At 28.5% G+C, this 22,249-nt stretch overlaps 6 protein-coding genes across 6 annotated transcripts; 2 read left to right on the top strand and 4 right to left on the bottom strand.

Moving 5' to 3' along the window:
- Positions 1-934: 934 nt before the first annotated feature.
- Bm14811 (Uncharacterized protein) lies at positions 935-6,408 on the bottom strand (the record flags this gene model as incomplete). Its single annotated transcript, XM_043081557.1, has 11 exons — positions 935-1,286; positions 1,404-1,463; positions 1,558-1,633; positions 2,162-2,324; positions 2,704-2,879; positions 3,107-3,222; positions 3,524-3,619; positions 4,054-5,480; positions 5,559-5,720; positions 5,807-5,953; positions 6,283-6,408. The coding sequence occupies 11 exons, from the start codon at positions 6,406-6,408 to the stop codon at positions 935-937; spliced, it is 2,901 nt and encodes a 966-aa protein (XP_042937491.1).
- A 1,327-nt stretch (positions 6,409-7,735) lies between these two features.
- Bm2782 (putative 36.0 kDa protein C45G9.5 in chromosome III, putative) lies at positions 7,736-10,073 on the top strand (the record flags this gene model as incomplete). Its single annotated transcript, XM_043081556.1, has 7 exons — positions 7,736-7,827; positions 8,076-8,226; positions 8,412-8,590; positions 8,701-8,835; positions 9,132-9,236; positions 9,610-9,778; positions 9,933-10,073. 7 exons carry the CDS (start codon positions 7,736-7,738, stop codon positions 10,071-10,073), a joined length of 972 nt encoding a protein of 323 aa, XP_042937490.1.
- A 1,056-nt stretch (positions 10,074-11,129) lies between these two features.
- On the bottom strand, positions 11,130-14,821 carry Bm3557 (Uncharacterized protein; the record flags this gene model as incomplete). The annotated part of the gene is made up of 8 exons (XM_043081555.1): positions 11,130-11,290; positions 11,648-11,839; positions 12,358-12,538; positions 12,915-13,128; positions 13,444-13,526; positions 13,892-13,962; positions 14,334-14,463; positions 14,789-14,821. The coding sequence occupies 8 exons, from the start codon at positions 14,819-14,821 to the stop codon at positions 11,130-11,132; spliced, it is 1,065 nt and encodes a 354-aa protein (XP_042937489.1).
- Positions 14,822-16,304: 1,483 nt separating this feature from the next.
- Positions 16,305-16,643, bottom strand: Bm10587 (Uncharacterized protein; the record flags this gene model as incomplete). Its single annotated transcript, XM_001893045.2, has 1 exon — positions 16,305-16,643. One exon carries the CDS (start codon positions 16,641-16,643, stop codon positions 16,305-16,307), a length of 339 nt encoding a protein of 112 aa, XP_001893080.2.
- Positions 16,644-16,656: 13 nt separating this feature from the next.
- Bm10586 (Uncharacterized protein) lies at positions 16,657-17,154 on the bottom strand (the record flags this gene model as incomplete). The annotated part of the gene is made up of 1 exon (XM_001893046.1): positions 16,657-17,154. One exon carries the CDS (start codon positions 17,152-17,154, stop codon positions 16,657-16,659), a length of 498 nt encoding a protein of 165 aa, XP_001893081.1.
- Positions 17,155-17,848: 694 nt separating this feature from the next.
- Positions 17,849-21,647, top strand: Bma-memo-1 (Hypothetical UPF0103 protein C37C3.8 in chromosome V, putative; the record flags this gene model as incomplete). Its single annotated transcript, XM_001893047.2, has 10 exons — positions 17,849-17,898; positions 18,049-18,147; positions 18,595-18,663; positions 19,135-19,247; positions 19,662-19,773; positions 19,928-20,073; positions 20,242-20,321; positions 20,654-20,758; positions 20,961-21,035; positions 21,561-21,647. The coding sequence occupies 10 exons, from the start codon at positions 17,849-17,851 to the stop codon at positions 21,645-21,647; spliced, it is 936 nt and encodes a 311-aa protein (XP_001893082.2).
- Positions 21,648-22,249: the final 602 nt, after the last annotated feature.

Below are 22,249 nucleotides of genomic sequence, written 5' to 3'. Positions count from 1 at the left end.
CAACAATGCAAATTACATACAACGAGGTGTTTTTGTATTTTCAAACTTGTAATTAAAACTTATTAAAATTGTGTTCTTTTAATGTTAAAACAAAAATTTTATGTTTTCTTTGATAATTAGATGATAATTTTTTTAAAAAAAGAAGGGGAAAAAGAGAAAGAAATACTAAAATGTAGGAGAAAAATTAAGCTTTAACAACTGAATTTGAAATTGAAATTTTTGACAAATAATGAGATGGATTTAATATTCATAGTTATGACTGGTAAATATATTGGTAATTAGTAAATAAACAAATGCATATGTAATTGTAAATAAGTTTCCTTATAAATAGGTCGCAACTAGTTATAAATAGATAGCAAATTAATGAGTAAGTTTATGTTAATAAAAAATGTTAGTAATAAGTGGGTAAATTAGTAGACAAGTGAGCAATTAGTCTAGTGAATGAGAAATTTGTTATTAGATTAATAATAAATTAAGTAATAATTAACAAATTATATGAATGGATGAATTAATTAGTGAGAAACAAATATGCGAATAGATCAATCTTCAAAAATAAATAATCAGTAATGAAAACAAAAATAAACAGTAGACAAAGAGGTAAGTAAGTTATCAGGAAGCATAGTAAGCCAGTTAGTAAATGAGTAAACAGTTAAGTAATTGAGTAAGCTAAGTAAAAAAAAAATAGTTGAAATGTATGGTAAAACACCGAAGTATGTTTCATTTAGTGCTAAAATGGTGTCCAGAAAGATAACTTCGACTTTGTAGAAATCCTTCCAGTTAATTCTTTCAATCAAGTCGTAAAAAAAAATTAGCCACGTTAACAAGAAAAAAAAATTGTAGTATTTATTTCATTTTAATTGCTGATATTCTTATACATGAATCATTTAAAAATTACAAAAATTAATATCGAAACCATCTAATAGGTAGTATTTTTTTATATTTCAAATTCTTTCATCCAATTTTTCCGTCTGCTTGCTTGTGGCGTCTCAACAATTGGTGGTAGTGTATTTCTCCGAAAACTATTCAGCCCATTATTGCGATTTAAAGCTAATGGTATATTTGATTTTCTAGAACTGCTCGGTTTAGCTGGATTCTTAGAACCGAATAATATCCTGAAATGGTAAGCTGTTTTCTGATTATTACAAATAATAAAGTACTTTAGTAATTGGCGGACAGTATGTTTTTTCCCAAAATCGCAAACTTGATTATTGACACTTAAACTTAACGGTATATTTGATTTTCTGGAACAATCCGATTTTGAAGGATTCTTAGTGCCGGATGGAATCCTGAAAATGGTAAACTGTTTTCAGATTACAAATAATAGGATACTCTTATGGTATTTTAATAATTGGCAACAATATCTTTCATCCCTAAAATGTAGAATTATTGAAACTTAAACTAACGGTATCTTTGATTTCTTGACATCAATCGATTTTATATGATTCTGAGAAGCGGATGGTAATCTGAAATGATAAACTGCTTTCTGGTTACTATAAAGAAATATTGATGCATATAAGAAAAATAATGTGCACTAAAATTATTTTATTTCTAACTTACATTTTTCGTAACACTGACAAACGACCAGCTGTTATAGGTGATAGATTTTGGTCTTCAATCATTTTTAATCTTTTTGCTGAAATAAAAATTATAATTGCCAACAAAAAGAAGGAAAATTGATTGAATTAGGCAGAAAACTTAATTTGTATTCATTTTAAAGGTTATTTCCTGTATATTCATTGACATATTTACATTAAAAACAAATAATTTGATTTTTGATAGGAAAGAAGGAAATTTAATTGATTGGAAAGTTTGAATCTTGTACAAAAACGAGTAATTTTTTGAATAATTTGATCAGTTAAATTACATAAGTAGTAAATGTGCTTTAAAATTATGCATCATAAACCTTTCACTTAAGTTATCCAATTTCTGTTCTCATTTTAACTGGATTTTACCGCGTACAGGAGATGCTAATAAGTTCATTTAGCGAATTGAATAACAAATAGCAAAATTATCTTAACTTAAAAAAAAAAAAAAAAAAAACACTCAAATTTAGGAATTATCTTGAAGTTTAAACCGAAATTTGAGTAAATATTAATTATTAAACAAAGAGTTTAATAAACTTTATCAATTTATCAAATAACTCAATCCAATAATTTCCAACCATTTTCTTTTTCAGCTCGTTCCTTCGCTAAATAATTAGCTTTCAGACGAGAAGCGCGAGTTTCCAGTGGTAATCTATTTGGTTTCTTCGGTGGATTAACCCGTCCTGTCGAATGAACTGAGCCCGAATTTTGTCTGATATTCAATTTTCGAACAACATCGGACTAGAATGCTTACTATAGGCTTAGGCTAAAATGATTATTGTCATGGTAGATAGATTTAGGTTAATGAGAGAGAAATCAAAAAAAAATCGAATGAGTCAATATATATTAGTAATTAATTACTCAACAATTTGCCCTTATCACAAACTATTTGTTCAATTTATTTTTTAGTACTATTTTTTTACTTTATCTCATCATTGAAGCATGTTAAATATGTATGCAAATTTCTTATTTTTTTCCCCATAATATTTTGTTAAAATTACCATTTAAAAATTTTCTTTTGCTTTGTGCGATATTTTTGCGAGATTAATACTTAAAAAAATTTTGATGCACTTTAAAATATGCAAAAGAAAAAAAAAATATTAACAAAATGAATGTTTACTGTCATAATTGTTGGAGTTTTCAGAATTTCACGAACTGTTTTTGCTCGCATTCCAGCTCGTGTTGAAAATTTATTAGTTTGAGCGGGATTTTGCTTAGTCGAAGATGGACATGATTTTCGTCGCGCTGATGATGATAAGTAGTTGAAAAATTTAATTGGCTCATCCAAAAATGATCCTTAATGTTAGCCAATTTTTAACATTTAATTTTAATTAAAAATAATATAAATATTTTATTAACAACAATTAATGACCAAAAAAAATGTGATAAATATATATAAATAGAAATTATTTCAGGTTACGCAAATTTTCTGTGTCCGTTTTTTTGAATTAGGTATTTTAGTAACAGAAATATTATTATTATAAGCAAAGGAAAACCACTGCAGTAGATCAATCAATACTTGCTTTTGCCCATTATTGATTGTTCGTCAGTACTGTTTTTAAAAGAATTTATTGCTGTTAACGACTTATTGAATGAAGTATTTTCAGCTGTATTAATTTGATTTTCTCCATTTGGTGAACTTGAAATTATTAGTTATTATTTCCTAATCACTAGACAATTAATTTCAATTAATAAATCAATGATTAGGATATTAGATCAAGTGTCATTATAAATAAAGGATAAAAGACTATTAAGACATATAAGTTGGGAGAATAATAATAACAAAAATAATAAACTGGCAGATAATTGAATTGTAATTAACAATCTTCAAAATTTTTAAAATAAAAATTTTAAAAAAGATTTTTAAAAAATCGAAATCTATATAAATTATGAAAGAATATATTTTACAAAAAATATACAACAGTGTCTTCTTGCTATACCTGTTTAATTTGTCATCTACAATTTTGTCCGATTCATTTTCATTTTTCTGATCTGTTTTTATAGATCTGGTTATGAATTCCTTTCCGATTGCATCTCTGAAACGAGAGTCGTCTGAGGAAAAGAAATATTATTCCAAATCATCGTGAAACTTCTCCTATATGCTTTTGAAAATTTTCTATTTTTTCAAAATTTTTTCAAAATAATAAAAAATCCACGTCAGTGATTATACAAATCATTATGAGTGACTCTATTTTCTGTTTTAAAATCATTGTATAACTGAATCAATGTGTTTATTAGAATATTTTATTAATGGTGCGTGCTTGACAAATTAGATTGCAAATTTATTTAAAAACTTTTTCTTCTATGAATATGTTACATATCTTAATGATTATACATCAAATCAACGTATAAGTTGCTCGAAAGCTATTTAGGGAATCGCTTTTAACGTGTATGATATAATCTTTTGTTACATCGTATGCATAACTATATTTTACCATAAAATATGCAAACAGAAAAATGAGGTACTTACGTTTGAAATTCTTTACTTTCTTTACAACGTTTTTCCAGATGATCCAAGTGATTTTCCAGGTAAAATTGCGTTTGATTATTCGCAGCAATACGCTCATCATTTACATTTGTCATTGGATCCGTAATTTCATTACTGATAATTAATTGGTTCTTTGATGCATTTTCAGCATCTATATTCGTTTCCAAATTTGCGTAATTTTTTCTGTCATACAAATATGTACTGCTTTCAGTTTGCATAGAATTATTGATATTTGGTAATGCCATCATAGCATTATTTTTAATTTCTTTAACGGCAGGACTTAGATTTAAATTTGCTGGTACAGTCAACAAATATTTTTCCGATTGCTTTGTTGTTTTGGAAGAAATAAGATCTTGATTGTCAACTTCTTGAATTATAGTTTGTGATGGCCTGATACTATTCTGTAAGAGATTTAATCTATTATTTAACTCAATGATTAAAGCACGATTTTCTTCCGGTAAAGCACAATGATCATTTCGAATTGAATTGAATTCCGTTGAGTTAATGACCATCAAACTTTCCTTATTTTCATCAGAATGCTGTGAAAATTGTTGTGGTGTTATATTAGCGATAACAGAGATCTTTGGAATTGAAATATCGTTCTCAGGTAAGTTCGTAATATTCTTTGTATCAGTAGCACTCGGCGAAAAATTTGAAAAAGATGACTTGATAATTTCATCAACCTTCGAGACAGTTGACCGATTAATTTCATTATCAGTAAATATGCTCGTTTCAACAGCAGGAAATGAAAAATTAGCTGTGGTAATAATAACGTCATCGTTATCTGTTGAACAGTGTGAGTTGACAATATTTCCGTTTCCATAAGCATTAATATTTTTTTCATTGATATCATTTGATCCAGAATTTGTTATTTCTGATGTTTTTTGGGTTTCTTTTGGAGATTTTGTATGAGGAATAGTGATGGTGAGGTTATTGTCTGGAAGTTCTCGACAATCCATTTTTCCAGAGAAAAGTGTAGTATCTTGTGCACAATTTACAGCTAATTCTTCGGAAGCAACAGAAAAGAATTTTTGCTTCATACTTTGAGGATTTCCTTCTGCATTAGACATTTCATTTTGATTCATTATACCGGGACAGTTATCATTCGGTGAAATATAAGTGTTCCTTTCAGCGTTGTTTACAGTAATAATTTTACTACCATAAGAGATGCCGGCAGTCAAAGAAGAAATAGTATCCGGGACGGAAAGCATGGCAATTTTTTCAGTCATAGTTAACTTTTGCTTCAAATTATCTTGAGTTACCTGATTAGGTTTGTCCAATTCTTTCGTCATTTTTGGTGAGATACAGGCTAGTGTTTTATTCATGATATTATCATCATGAATTATCTGATTGGGTACATTCATTACTTTCGTTGTATTAAAGGAAACAGCAACATTATTATGAATTACCTGATCAGGTTTATAAAATTGTTCCGATATATTATGCGAAGTTTTTCTTTCATTTATGATATTATTATTTTGAATTACCTCGGCAGGTTTATCCAACTGTTCCTTTTTATTAAGCGGATTTTTTTTTACGGTATATGTTTTATTTATATTATCTTCGAATGTTATTACATCCGGTTGTTGAAATATATCAGGCAAAATGTCCTGCTCATGATATTCGACATGCTTTGCTGATGAGGCAACCTTAGAATTTGAAAAGAAATTACTTCTGTTCACAAAAGAAAGATAAAATCATTAAAGAAATAAAAAATATTGCAAAAAATTGGTACTTCTGAAGACTGTTGTATGGACGTTGTATCACTGGCATTTCGTCTTGAAAGTCGCCTATCAGCGCCCGTTTCAGGATCCCAATTATAAATTTTGCATAGCTCTAAGGCAACTTGTCCAGCAACTTCCTCAACCGGTACATGAATAGGCTACAAAATACTATCATTGATTTTTTTCCTTTTTTTGCGTGAATTATAATTCTTTTTATTTTATTCAAAAAATATTATAATCCTATTTTTAAATAATATTCAATATGAGCAAAAAAAAAAAAAAAAGAAAAAAGAAAAAATGCAATTCTCGAAAAAGTATTTATCTAACTCGTTGGTTAAAAGCTATACGATATTCATGTTGCCAATAAGTTTTGCTATTTACTATAATAAATAATAGATTATTATGTTTTATCAAGTTCTACTACCTTATTTTGTAAGAAAAATAAAATTTAAGTTAATTGAAATTCCTGCAAAAATTAAAAACCAACATAAGAAATTGAATTATCAAAATCATGTGATGAATTTATAGGAAGCAATCGTTCATCTGCCCATTCTTCAGCCGCATGTAAAAGACTTGATATATCATCGCTAATATTCTTTCCATCTTCATCCATCTCAAATATAAATAATTTTAGTTACATAAGTTGTGTTGAAGCTGTTTCATTTTAACATTTTGAAGTTTAGTTTTAATTTTTCAACAAAGTAAATGTTGCACTTTTTTCTATGTTTTAGGATTTCTTAATTATTGGATATTCAGAATAGAATTGAAATGATAACAAAGCTTCTAAAACCATCGACCAAAAAACAACAGAAGAGGTTAGGAATATTTATTGTCATATTAATATAATGAAATTTAAGCAGTAATTATAGTGATAGCCGTGCTGATAGTGATAGCAGTGATCTTAAAATGTGGAAATAGTGATAAATGAGCTTACTGATAAAAGTAGAGCTTTAGGATAGCTAACCAATCACGTTGATCTAAGTGTTGCGCGTGTGCGGATTAAATTAGCAACCACACTTGCGAGATTTCGTTTGACAAAATGATACTTTTCTGCAAAATTGCAGATTTTGTCTTAGTTTGAAAATGAAGTGAAATGAAAAATACAATTAGCATTGTTGATATAGAATCAGTGATATAATTATCAGCACGTTAAATATGCATATTATCATGCAGCTTGTTTATTATGTTGCGCATGCAGCATGCATCATTACAATCATTGCAAAATGCATATTACTTTCTTGATGTAACAATTCTTTTCTTCTTTCTGTTTATGTTAAATTAATAATCCTTTTTTTCTTTCTGCGTGTCTTAAATCTGTGGATAGATTTCGGACAAATGTGATTGAAAATGCTGCAACAGTGTAACAGTGTCTTATATCGAAAGGCGATTTACGATTGAAATTGTGATTTTCAGTTTTCCGGATGTTAGATCGGGATTCATACAATTTGTTGTGGTGTGGTACAAGGCATGAGGATAGTGTTTTTTATGTTGTGATATATTTTAAATAATTGAAGAGTAAAGAATGAAGAGAAGAGAACAGAAGTGACTATTTTTCGAAGATCGATTAAGTTAAAGGATGAGAAAGAAATTGAAGTAGTGAGAAAGAAATATGCGGTGATTTCCATTGTTCTGGAGTGAAACAACAATGATTGTTAATAAATGGGAAATATAGATATGGAAAATATTGATTAATGATGAGAAAACATGTAGAAGAAAATTATAAATTTAAATTATTAGAGACAAAATGATATAGATAGAATTGTAAATTGTAGGGTGTTAATGATTAAGAAATAGATGATAAAAGAAGAAAGAAATAAAAAGATTTTAGGAGATTTTCAAATTTTATATTTGGAAGAATATAATTAGGAGATCCTCTAATTCGGATTTTATTTCATATTTTCGAGTAATTATTGCAATACCATTTTGCGACATATCGCAATATGACAGAAACACTGTCAAATACTGCTAATCATCAACGCACTGCGGAAATGTTCGTACATTTAACACCGCTTGGCGCTCGAGTACCATACAGGTAAAGAACATTTTTTTATCAAAAGTTAAAATGAATATTTCGAATATATTTCAAGTTTGAAAAACTATTATCCTATTGTTTTCTATCCCCAATGTAGTGTTAATTTATTTTTTGTTTGTTCCTTTAAAAGAGAAAAAAGTACTCAGCTTATCATGTAACATTGCCACTACTGTATATATACTCTATAAGTCAACTGTTTGTTTTGTTTCATTCGTTTTCACCTTTTTTATTTATGCCTGTTTTTTCAGTATTTCTCTTGATAATATGCGAAATATTTGGGTAGCAACCAAGGGAGGATTGTTCAAAATGGATCGGTTCGGCGAATTGCTTTACCAGGAAAAAAATGATTTTACAAAAAAAGCTGAACCATTTTGTCAAGTGTCATTTTGTGAAGATAAGGTGTCATTTTCTTGCTAATATTATTAGATTTCTAGGCATAACCTAATCAGTCATATAAGAACTGTTCATAATGGTATATTTGAGAGCATCTAGTAGAGTTATGCCTTAACAGGTAATCATATGAATGATGTTTGTAGGCGTTGCTTCGTCAAAGGCAATTCTTGATCATCTTTGTTCCTTTTCAGATAATTTATGCTTATTCGGAATATATGTCAGGTTTAACGTTGCTCAAAGTAATGACACTGGATGGTGAAACGATCAGTGAACAATTTGTTGACGGTAAAATACAAAGTTTAAGCGTGAATGATAGCGGTGAAATGTTTTTGACTAAACGGGTAAAGGGCGAGGATTCCATTGTTTACAGGTATGTTAAAAAGCATTGGGGTTGCAATCCATCGTTTCATTGGAGATCTTTTTTTAAAAAAGTTTTAAATTTCCAGTTGTATTTGATTGTTTATAATTCACCTTTTGTAGTTCGGATATTTGTTGTCCAAGTTGTTGGAATGAAGTGATCTGCGAAGATGAATACGTTTTCCAAACAGTATGTGCCTTACCCAGTGATCTTTTAGTCGTCTCAACATGTACTTTACCTCTCAATATGTATTCTAGGTTATTTGTTTTATTATTTAAATGAATCGTTTTATATTGTTGTTTACCATATTTTTTGTCACATGCAAAAACTTGGGAAGTTTGTACTGACTTCGATGTTAAATCAAATGTACTTTATATCAGCGATAATCATTTCATTTCATTTTCTTTTTTCTGTTTTGAGATGTTTTAAAAAATTACTTAAATTATTTAAAGATTCTTGGACGTGATGATAGGTAGCATTTATCTACATACATTTTGTGGTGGGTTTAACCACCTGTAATAATTACGTAATTCAGTATGCTATTATTTTGCAGACAATTCCTCCGACTAATCAATATAACAGAAGGTAAAGTGATCAAAAGTTTTAGTAAGGAAGGAAAAGAAGATGGACAAATTTTTTTTCCTCTTTCAATACAGAAGTTAGTTTGGTTTTTTTTTTTTTTTTTTTTGAATATGTTTCTTTCATTGACTTCCTTTCATAGTGATGACTTATCTTCATCTTCATAACAGGTATTAATCAGTGGATTAAAAGGCTAATATAGCGCATTAGACTACGCCACATCATTAACATCGGAGAATAGTCACTGTAGTTGTTTTTGGAAATGAATTCTTCACGTCTTTAAGTTTACTTTAAGATTTGTAATTCACTTGAACTCTTTGTCACTCTTAATTTTACTTTACAAACTGCCAAAAAAAAAAAAGAACAGGGACATAAATTTGCGTGTTAGCTAGTTTTACTGGTTTATTGCTTATTATATGGCTTAATACTACTGTATAATAGCATCTTTCCAGATATGGAAGTGATATTCTTGTTCTGGATAAAACAGGTCGGATACAGCAGTTTACTCAAGATGGAGAGTTTGTTCGCGTAGCTACAAAGATTGATGCATATTTAGGGAACGCCTTTGTTGTTGATGGAGATATGGCTCTTATAGCTTGCTCAGGAATTGTACTTGATAAAGTATGTTTATTTAAAAAGTTTAGTGCGTGCTACAGATGCTGTAAAGTTGCATTTATTTATTCATTGCAAACTTAAATACCTTCGTGTTTAGTCAAAACACATTATTAGTCGCATTCTATATCATTTTATTATTATTTAGTGGTTTTGCTTATAGGATAACCAAACCATTTGCGATGATTGGTTGGAAAAAGTTCCACTAGATGGTAGCAAGTGGTTACCTGATCCATTTGTTGATAAAAAGGAACCAAGTGTTATCCATAAGTCTCAAGTAAGCGATGAAGATAATAAAAAATAGCTTTATGGATCTGTTATTTATAATATTTTCATTTTTAGTGAACAAATGTGTAGAGTAATGTTTCTTTGCTGTATTTATGAAAGATTCCACTGGAGAGGTGGTTACCCGATCCAAATTCGACAATGATAATAGCTTTTGGATTCAGTCACTTTTATTTCCATGTTGAACAGGTGTGTTTATAAATTTGTTCAGTTTTAGTTCTTGTGAAATTTAAACATAGAATATGATCACTGGATATCTTTGCTTTATGTCTATTCATTTGTTTGTATCAGTTTATTATTAGTTCGCTACATCAGTTAAATTTCTTTACTTTGTAACATATTTGCAATTTTAACCTCTTGAAGTACGAACCAGTTTATAAGTTTGGAAAAGTTCCTTATATCGGGATTTCATATTTTTTTATTTCGAAAAATCATGCGATTTTATGTTACATATCTTCCATTTCTTATACTTTTAGTCGAGGTAATTGGTAATAAGTAATTAGATAGTAAATTTGCATCAGTATAGACTTCACCTCCAGTGTACTTTTATTTTTCTGAAATCAATTTATTGTCGTTTGTGTTTTAGAGTTTACGTAATTTACATATTGTTGCACTCTTGCATGTGATAGATGTATTTATGTTAGGTCATCATTTCACATATGTATAGAACTAATTGCTAACTTTTACTTTCTAAACTAACTAACTATCTAATCGTAATAAAGGAATAACTACCTGATTACTTAAATGTCATCCGAATAAACCTAATCTCTCATCATCTGGATGTGATGAGAATTGATATAATCGCTATATTGTATTAATTTGGTGTAACTTAGTTCATTTCAATTTTGCTTCGAAATTTTAATAATTTGAATAATATTGCAATAGAAACAACAAAAGAAAAAACAAATTACAAAACAATATTGTCATCACGGCATCATTTTTCTTTTTTAAATGATCAGTTTCTTGTTCACCAGTAAAATCATTCTTTGCTTTCCCTTTGCTCGTTCTGTTTTAAATCATTTCACTTTTTGTCATTCTTAGAATTTGATCATTCAATCTTTGTTTCGTCCGTTTGTCACGGTTTCACAGCACTTAGCAATAATGAATCCATATTAAGCTGACATTCGCATGATGTTGGAACTTGGATGTATTCATGGTGCCATTCTTGACATTTTTCGTTTCCATCATTACGTAATACTTTAAATGTAAGCGTACGCATGTAACATGAACCATGAGCTAAAATTAGTTTTTATTAAAATTTATATAACTTAGTTAAATGGAGAATATATATTTCAATCGAAAAAAGAAGGATTATCCAGAATTAAAATATATTTATAGACGAAAATCAGTTAATTCTTAATATTAGCAACAAAATTTAACCTCTTAATAAGCAATTACCAAATATAAAGAATGGTCGTATTTTTATTAGTTCATAATGTTTGTCTTTTAGTTTCTGTTTAACAAACAGCTTTTTTTTTTCCTTTTTATTTTTACAAAAATATTTGAAGTATAAATCTATCAATTTGAGGGACTTGAGGAAAGAATTTTAAATCTATAATTATAGGCTTACTTTGTGTGGCGTTTAAATCTTACATTTAGTTGAGACTTTGTCGAAAATACATCCAGATGTTTGAATTTGTTTCTCACATTTTATCGCATTGATGAATCGCGGGAAACACATTTTGCCAAGCATATATACACCTTGGCAAGATGCACATAATTTGCTATGATCTTCGAATTCTTCTGCACCTTGCTGGATACATTTCCCAACCGGTATGAACATTCCTAAACAATTATGATTTACCTGTTCTTCATATTATGTTTAACGGGAAAGAGATGATGAAAAATTAATTGCTAATTGTTTAGCTTAATATCTGGCATATTAAACACATCAGCTATTACTCAGAGTGATTCTTGAAAATAAATTTTAAAGATTTCAAAATGATATAAAAATGTGACAGATTAGGCTGGTAATAAATTTTAATTTTAAAAATGTCTGTGTTCGAAATTGTCAGTAAAAAATTAATTACATTTAGAAAAACAAAAAATCTTTCAAAGTATATGCGTCAAATCTAGAATTTCCAATTTTTTTCCTTTTTACTTTTTTTAATCTTCATTTCCGTAAGATTATTTTTGTCTTTCCGTTTACAGAGGTAAGTAGTAACAATTAATTAAAAGATAAATATATAACTGATAAGTTTATCAATATCATTTGATTAATATTTCATAAGAAAGGAGTTTTCCTTCATCCATTTTATATCGGATTGAAAAATTCAAATGCTTTTACTTAATTAAACGCTTACCTAACTGACAATTAGTTAATGCTGATTTCGTTGAACCATCATTGATTACACGTGGTTGAGCATCATCCAAAAATGATACATTTAATAAAAGTGTATCATTTTTCTCCTTTTCAAGTGCTTCATCTAATTTCCAAATTATACTCTGACACAAATCATCACAATTAAATGATATATTGATATCCTGAAATTATTTAATTGAATACGATATTTCACAGTTACAACTTTAATAATTAAATGATATGATCAGAGTGATCCATTTAAAACTAGATAGAAGAAAAGAGTACTTAAACATTCATTAATCATTGTTTATAGATTAAATTAAAAAAAAATATTTCCAATATTTTACTCATAAGAAAAAAATTTCTTTTAATATCGTATCTTTGAAACAAAGAGAAAAGAGAAGGAAAGGAAAAGAAAACAGAAGGAAAAATGAAGAGAAAGGAGGAAGTTGAATGAGATCGAAAAAATAGGAACGAAACTAATAGGACCAATTTTTCAATTAATATATTGATATAAGCTATATAAATATAATTAATTATATTAATTAATACACTAACCTCAATATCAGAAGGCAAACTATCATCCTGAGGTTGATCAAAATAATCAAAATTGGTTTTGAAAAAACTTTTATGAAAACGAGCAAAATTATGCCCCGCTTCCTCCGGATTATTTGCCATAAACCATTGGTTAAACATTCCTGATCGCTCCAACAATTGATAAAGATATTTTTCATTATATCGAATGCATCGTTTCGCATTCTTCAATATCCGTCTAGAACAAAAGTAGTAACAGAAGTTAAATATAAAAATTTTAAGATTAGCTATCGAAATGATTAATTTACCTTTGAAATTTTATGGTTTATGCTTTTTCCATTTCAGTATATATAATTCCTGATTAACTCATTTTCTTGATTATACATTGAATTTGATTTAAAATTTGTATTTTATGTTCAAAACTATTCATTTCTTTTTTTTGTTTTTGTTTACTTCAATTGTTTACATAATTGTGATTTTGACAAAGCAAATTTAAAAATTTAACATTTTACATAAATAATTAAACTTGTAGAAATGATAAATTATTCGTGACCTTTTTGATTTTGTGGAATTTTCAACTGATGGAATAATCAGTTGTTCAACTTCATCATAGCGTTGATCGTCGTCACTAATCTCCTTGAAATCAATTATTGGTTAAATTGATGGAATTTTAAATTAAAAAAAAAAAAAAAAAAAAAATAATTTCAACTGTTTCTAAATTCAAAAAAGAAAAAAAAATTCTCATATAAACAGTACAAAGCTATGATTTATATTACGAAGAATGATTTATTAACTTTTAGACCAATTTCATCCGTATTGTTATCGAAAACATTTGTTATTAATTCATCATCAGTGTAAAAGAGACATATGATCCTTATGTAAGTTGAAAATTTCAGAATAATTATTTTATAAAGTATTTGTAGCTCAAAATAAATTCAATAAAAGGTAAGTATCTTAAAATCAATCGATCAATATCTGTATATTAGCAAAAAGCATAATACCTTTTCAGCATTTTTGGAAGTAATTTCTTCACTACTTGTAACGTCCCCTCGAAATCCATCATGTGAAAAATCTGTCGATGATTATTTCAAAATAAATATAAAGTCATTTAAATAGAGTTACATTTTGTACCGAAGTGCTTTATAATTTTTAATAAAGAAATAAAAATTTGAAGTAATACGAAATATGTACGAATAAATTTTGAAAATGAAATTTAACATTTAAATATCATTTAAAAAATTTCAGAAACTCCTTAAGTACTTTTTTTTTCCAAAAAGAATTTAGGAAACATATAATTAGTGTTTGAAATCAACGTAGCTACAAATATCACAAACAGTTAACGAATTAGTGCCGAATTAATCTAACTGATGTAATTCTTTCAATTTTCATTTCAAAATTTTAAAAATAAATTCTACTTGATTCACATATTCAAGTTTCACTTACTTGAATTTGTTGGTTGGCTATAAAAATGCAAATTGCTATCATTGTGATGTAACCATGAGGATGACGAAGAAGATGAATTGATAGCATTCCAATTAGAATCTAATAAAATTATTACAGACCAAAATAACAACTGCAAATATTAATTGTTGTAGCATTGTTAATTAGGAATTGTAATCTATTCATAATTACTGCATAAAAAACACCTATCGCTTATAAATACTATAATTTCCCTTACATTAAAAAATCAATGATTTTCCTAAGTATCAAATTTAAGATTATTTACTTAATAATATTTCTAATCAATTATTTCCAAAATATTTCTCCAATTAATTATTTTTAAAATATATCTATGATTAATTGCCTTCAAAATATATTCTCAATCAGTTAATGTATTCCTAACTAATTATTTCGAAAATATACAAAGTATTATGATGAAGTATCAAAATAAGAATTACCTTTGATGAAAAAATTGCTGTTGCTACAGTCATTGCTCGTTTATGTTATCCATTATCAAATCACCATTTTGATTAGTTATAAAGTATAATAATTGTCAGAGAAATAATAATATAGCCAAATAAGAAAGTAACCATTTTTTCCTGCAAAAAGAAGAAAGAAAAAGGAGAGAAAAGAAAGAAACAAAGAGAGAGAGGGAATATCATCCATCAATGAAATAATATTTAGTAGTAAAAAGATGAAAATAGATTTGTTCACCTACTGTTTGTTAAATTATTTAATAATATCGAAAGAAAAAGGAAAAAAAAAGCAACATAAATGAATGGTAGTTAAAATATAATTTTTTTCATTTTCAAAAATTTGTTTGAAATAATAATAGCGAACAGATAACAGATTAAATTTATGATAATACTTAAAAGAACGAAAACAACATTAAAATAATATTAAAATAATATCATTGTGAAAAGTTGATAGAAATAGATGACATATATATATATGCAAGGAAATTTTTTTTATTTTTATTGTTTAAAAAAAGAAAAAGTTTTTTTTTTCCTCTAGAAAATATCTAAATAATAAATGATGAAGAATTTTAGAGAAGAAAGAAATGTTAAGCATATGGATATTTGTTGAAAAGGATATTTATTTGATAAAACCAGTATTTTGCTGATTGTTTTCAATCAATCAATCAATAAATCCATCAATTTCTACAACTTCTTCTCCTTCTCTTTCTTTCTTTACATTTCGTCTTAATTAGTGGAGAATTTGAAAACATCCATTTCCAAAAATTTCCAGTTTTTACAATATTAATACAATATATTATATTTGTTGTTCTCTCCTTTTTATGTACACAATATTTACCAGTAAAAGTAGTAATTGAAGTAAAAGTAGAAGTAGTAGTAATTGTTGTAATCATTGTTAGAACTGGTTGTGTTACTTTTGTAAGAAAAGAAGAGCCTGTTTAGAAAAGGAGAAAAAGAGAAGAAGGAGAAAGATGAAAAAAATGATAAAAGTTTAGAAGAAATATATAATATTTTTAAAAGTACAGAAAATTAAATTATGGAAAAAAGGACGCATAAATTTTTTTAAAGAATAAAGTTTAGTGTTTGATCATATGTGATCGCAGTTAATTTAGGTTTTTTTCCCTCTTTTTTTCTGAAGAGATCATTAAAAGCAGTAAGTAATTTATTGTTTGCTATTACTCTAAAAAATTATTTTGTTAATTTTTTTTTTTAATTTTCTAGAATCTACTAACATGATCAACATTCTTTAGTAAATTAATACAAACTATTTTCAATTTCGGAAAAAAAAAAACGACAAAGATTATAATAATTAATGCTAAATTTGCAACTTTGAATTTGGCAATAATTCAATCAATAAACTTTAGCCTTAAAAAATGCGAAATAATTTAGTTGAAATAAAAATTTAAATTATGAAAACTCCCTGAATTATAGAACAAAAATTTAATATTATGAAAACTTCCTGAACTACTGTTTGTTTTCCATTGTTGATACTACAAAGTTATTGTTTGATGCTAATAGAACAAACATTTTGTTCATTTTCATCAACTGACGTCATCGGTTCATCTATTGCTGATAGTTTTGCACTGATTGATCCTATCGAATCAACTTTTACTTCCATCACATCATCACTTGAGATAATAATTTGATTTTCCACTTTTATTACTTTCTCGTTTGGTGATATAATTTTATCCATTTCCATTAATGCATCATCACCTTTCGATATCACAATCTGATCATCCAATTCCATAATTGTACTTTCTGATATCATAATTTTATCCATTGATTGCAATGGTCCATCCACTAACATTGCTTCATCTATAGATGCTACTTCATCCATTCCTATCTTATCACTAATTCATTACTATCATTAGTCCATCTTTGCTTGGACATTCATTTTGCTTATCATTTCTTTCCAATAATCCAACAACTTCATTTACTGATATTCCATCTTCGTCTACTGATAATATGGCTATATCCATTGGTATCATATCACTACTATTTTTCGATAATATTATCATTGGTTCATTATTCTCTTCCATTTCACAATCACTTAATGCTACAATTTCTTCTATTGGTTTTTTTGCTCGTCTAGCTAATAACATATCATTTGTATCTGTCATATTTCCATCTACTGATGATAACATATCATTACCATCATTAATTGATGCCAACTCGTTATCTGCTACTATCATAGCTTCATCCAATTGTTCCATTTCCTCATCTTTATCTTTTATCACACCATTCCCTCCTTTTAAGATCATATGATCGACACTTTTTACTATCATATTATCACTTCTTGGCAGCATAGTTTGATCATCTGATACAACAATCCTTCTTTTTCGTGTCATAATTCTGCTTTTAATCTAATTTCTAGTAAAACTTTGTAAGTGAAAGTAAGCAAAACTCGAAATCAATTACCCAAAGAATAAAAACAAAGAACACTACAGAAAAACACCAGAAGAACAACCGTAAGGAAAAATCACCACCGCGGGAAGAATATGGAATGCAACACTTCTGTTCCCTCTATTGCTCTCTGACAATAACAAATATTTCTATCATCCTCTACAACACTATTTCTCTCTGACACTCATCTCACTAATGTCATTTCTATGCTAAAACTTTTCATTGCGTGGCCAATTTGGTCGGTTCATTATATTCTGCATAGCGTGAAATATTGTTACTCATTTAAGCAAATAAACAAAGTAAAAGTTATTCGATGAGTTCAAAGGTTAGATTAAATAAAAGATGAGCAACAGGGAATATATAGGAATATTTTTTTTTTAGATTTTTGCAATTTACTTTATGTTTTCATTCATTTATTTGTCCTCACTTTTCATGTTTTATTGATTTTATTAGAGACTAAGTAATATTTGTTGCATATTAATCAGTAAGAAAATTTCCATCAAGCAAATTTAATGTGATATTTTTCAAATGCAAATTTATGATTTCATTGTGTTTTAGGTAATGTTTTGTCACATAAACACATCTAATTATTATTTATTTACAGCATTAGAATACGTCAAAACTGTTTCATTTGAAAGAATGACTTCCGTTGGTTGTGCTGTAAGAAATGCATCCCATGCTGGATCCTGGTTTGTTTTGTTTTCATTTTTTATATCTAATAAGCATAATGTGATGTAGCAAAATAACGTGAACCCTTGTTGTTTCATACTTCACTTATATCTTTTAAGAGTTGAAATTATTGTATTTTTTTTATATAGTACTACTTTATTCTTTATTAGGTATACAGATGATCCAAGAAAACTCCATCGTGAACTAACAGAATGGCTCAGTGCTGCCGGTTCACGTCATCCTCAGTCAGCTCGTGCTATTATTTCACCGTAAGTATGTGCTGTCGTTTCACGACGGTGAAAAGTTAAACATTGCACATTTTAAATTAACAATTTTTGCTTCCACTAGATTAATTAGGTTAAGTTTTGCTAGCCAGGTTATTTATGGATATCACTAATTTTGGTATCAATTATTCATACAGGATGATAACGTTAGTAATACGCTAAAGGATAGCACCAGTATGGATTAATAGCAGCGAAGTCATTTTTCGATCACGGCTTCAAGTATGATTAAGTTTTTAATTTCAACATCTCCTTTCCATCATATCTAATTCATTCCTTCTAGTATTGCTGAATAAGTGAAAGGTTGGTAAGAGCAAGTGAAATGAAAGGGAAAATATGAAGAAGGAAATTTTCGAGATTGGAATAAAACAAATGGGCAGGTTCGAAGCTTTCTATATTCCCAATGTATTTCTGACAATTAGTGCTCTTTTTCAGGCATGCTGGTTATTCATATAGCGGCAGGGTTGCAGCTTTTGCCTTCAAGCAAATTATTCCCGAAACTGTGTGAGTGAAAATTCTACTTTACCTACTAGATTGCTTTAACTTTATAATTGATCAGGTTGAAAATTACATGTAACCGATTTCTAAATTGTTTAATCAGTTTGTTTACTAACTTGCCTTTTATAAAGTGTCACTTGTTTACAACTGGTGAAATCATGCGATTGGTCAGTTCATCATTTATTACTTATTTTAAGGACTTGAAGTGTAACTTTACAATAGGGCAACATGCAAGAAGTGAACCGTATCTGAATCAATCTTTCTTACTTTCTGTATGCTGTCATGTTATTTTCTTAAGCATCATATCGGTAATAGGTAGCTAAATAGATTCTATAATCATGGAATTCAATAAGAGGAACAAATCAGTCACAGAATTTTGCATTTCTTATGCACTGACTGTAATCTTTCTGCTAAGTAATTGTTTTAAAAACTTATTTTTTTCTGGAATCTATGCATTATTTCGTATAACTGTTACAGTAGTATTATATTCGTATTGGGACCATCACACGTAATGTCGTTGGATACTTGTGCATTATCAACCTGTTCGCGTTATCGTACACCTATAGGTGACCTTCAGATCGATCAACGAAGTATTCTTTTTCCCAATTCTTTCACATATTATCATTAATATATCGATCATGAGGGAAAATAAACCCTGTTAGATTGATACATTTGTTTATGTGGTCAGTTATCGACTGATTATTGATTGGTAACATACATGATTGAAGTGGTTAAACTTTTTGCAAATTATTAAGCTTTATGGAAATTGATTCAGTTTTTTGGGGATTGTATGCATGGTGGTGGTGTTGATGATAGAAAGAGAGTGCTGAAATAGTTGAAGAAAATCGATCATGTCGTTCATGACTATATTGTGGTTGAATTGGATCTTAGTATCATTGTAATCATTTAGTAAAATTCATAACAATCTTAGTATAGCTTAAAACTGTAGGGGACTCTATAATACTATATTTATATTAATATTGGCGGCGTTATAACTTTTGCAGCAAATATGGAGCTGAAAGAAACCGGAGCTTTTTCATTAATGGATTTGCGTAGTGAAGAAGCGGAACATAGCATTGAAATGCAATTGCCTTACATAGCAAAAATTATGGAAAAGTATATTTTTTTTAGATCAAAACAACAGTTTCATTCTAAGGCTGAATAAATAAGCTGTTGAATGAAAACTTGCAAACAGTGTTGTTTCGTTCCTTTTAATGAATCAAATTATGGAAGGATGCGGAGACTTTCTGCATTAGCTTTTTTGTTGTAGGAAGTCGATGAATAGTTATAGCATTGTACCAGTATTGGTAGGATCACTTTCACCTTCAAAGCAAGCCAGTTATGGTAAAATATTTAGCAAGTATCTGTCAGATCCGAAGATAGTTTTTGTCGTCAGTTCCGACTTCTGTCATTGGGGTATGATAGTTTAAAAATGATTCTTTTTTCTGAATTCTAAATAAGTTAAAATTTCCATTATATAAAAAAATCAGATTGAGAAATTACACATTTGGAAGTCTAAGTAAGATAAAATGGCTCCATCTCCTTCTACTTATTTATTGATTGATGATTGATGTTTGCTTAAAGGAAATCGATTCCATTTCATGCCATACGACAATAGCACCGGTGTACCAATATATGAACAAATTGCTGCTATGGACAAACAGGTGCTGTCTATTCTCTTTTTTGATGTTAACTTTTATATTTAATATTAAAAAAAAGTGGTGATTAATAAATTATGTGTGATCCCAGGAAGAATAGTGTTTGCATATGAAGAGGGTGTGATTTCTGCTTTATTTTTAGTTATTTCATTATAGTAATCTGTGCTTATAAGTATTTTTGAGTGCTTATCATGAAATGAATATTTGTAGCATTTGCGGAAATGTTAAGTTATTCTTGGAATTTTTGATGCTGTACACTTATAAATATAAATAATTAGTAATTTTAATGTCGATATATGCTTGCACGTCTTAAAAGTTATGCATTGGGCTGTTTTCAGGGAATGGACGCAATTTCTAGTCTTAATCCAGCCGTGTTTGGCGAGTATTTGAAAAGGACACAAAATACAATCTGTGGCAGAAATCCAATCAGCGTTATACTTCATGTAAGCATATTATTTCAATGCAATCGTTATCAGTAAATTAAAATATAATCTAATCAAGAATAGTAGTCTTTCACAATAAAAGGTAACAAATCATCTTTGATTTTTTCAAGCATCTCAAAATATTCATTTCTATATTATATTGTTGCTATCGTTATATTGTACTTAATCTGAACACATTGAGCGATTCCTATTGTATTTTCAGGCAGCGGAATATTTCCGTCAAATGAACAATCATTTCGCGGAATTCATATTTCTTAAATATGCACAGTCTAATCAGGTATTTGTTTATTAGGAAACATAAAATCTCACCTGAAACCAATTTAAGGCCATATATAAGGCATGCATGTACTGACTACTTCATTGCATAGAATTTAAGAATTATTTGTCCAGATGTCTTCTGTCTATTTAAAGAACTGCTTGAAAAGTGAACTGTTTCTTCATCATTTATAGTTTAGACTATCATTGAAGGAATCGGTATAGAGATGCTTATATTCGTTTCACATTTTAGTGTGCCGTATATATTCTGCATGCAATGTCGTGAAACTTGCGAATAGAGCCACCAAAGATCTATGTGTCAGAAAAGTGGTTATCCATAGTGTAAGCAAAGTTGTCGTCTTAGGAAAAGTGGGAATTGATCCAAATCGAATTGTTATTCGTTAAGAATTAGATTGTTAGTTGTGGAAATGTGTGCTGGTGTCGTACAGGCATATTTCACTTTTTAAAACTTCGGTATACTAATATTCATGAAGTAAATTTGGTATTGGAGATTATGCAATTTTCATTTTTTATTACACAATTTCAGAGCCGTAACTTGAACGATTCATCCGTTTCATATGCAGCAGGTGCCCTTTTCATTAATCCGAATGAGCGAATGAATTTCGAGCAATGAGCACAGTGAGCAGAGAGCATTGTCAAATATTTCTTATAAACAGTGAAATAACGCATAACCAGACTGAGAATCTGACCATCATTTTATAACTTTGTGAATATGTATAATCATAAAGAACATACTTTTGTAACACAACCTTATAAATATTACCTTCGTCTTTTTTGTCATTGTTTAGTGCTTTATTATTCGGTGAAGTTAACATTGTAAAATCACTTTATTCCTTTTCCTTCGTGATGTAAAAATCTCGTTTATTATAGAAATTAGTGTACTTTTTTTGGAGTCAATAATAGCTACTAATGTTTCGATTATGGACTTCGTTTGATTTCAACATCCGCGATTTGATTTGCTGGCATATATTTCTAACGTTTTTTAAAAGTTTCTGAGGTACAGTTTTTATTCTGAGATCGAAGTGTCATTTACAAGCTAATAAATAAAAAGGCAAAAATGTAAAGAATGTGCATACAAAAATACAAAACGGTGATTGAAATATAAGCCGTCCCTTGTCGAAAAGTAAAATGTACAAACAAATTACTGAAATGACTGCACAATATTACAAACTTCTATCACTTAAAATATAGCTAGCTAAGAAGTTCGCTATGAAA

This window comes from Brugia malayi (assembly GCF_000002995.4).
Source record: "Brugia malayi strain FR3 genome assembly, contig: Bm_v4_Chr4_scaffold_001, whole genome shotgun sequence".
NCBI classification, from domain to species: Eukaryota; Metazoa; Nematoda; class Chromadorea; order Rhabditida; family Onchocercidae; genus Brugia; species Brugia malayi.
This window is presented reverse-complemented; position numbering and strand designations above follow the sequence as displayed.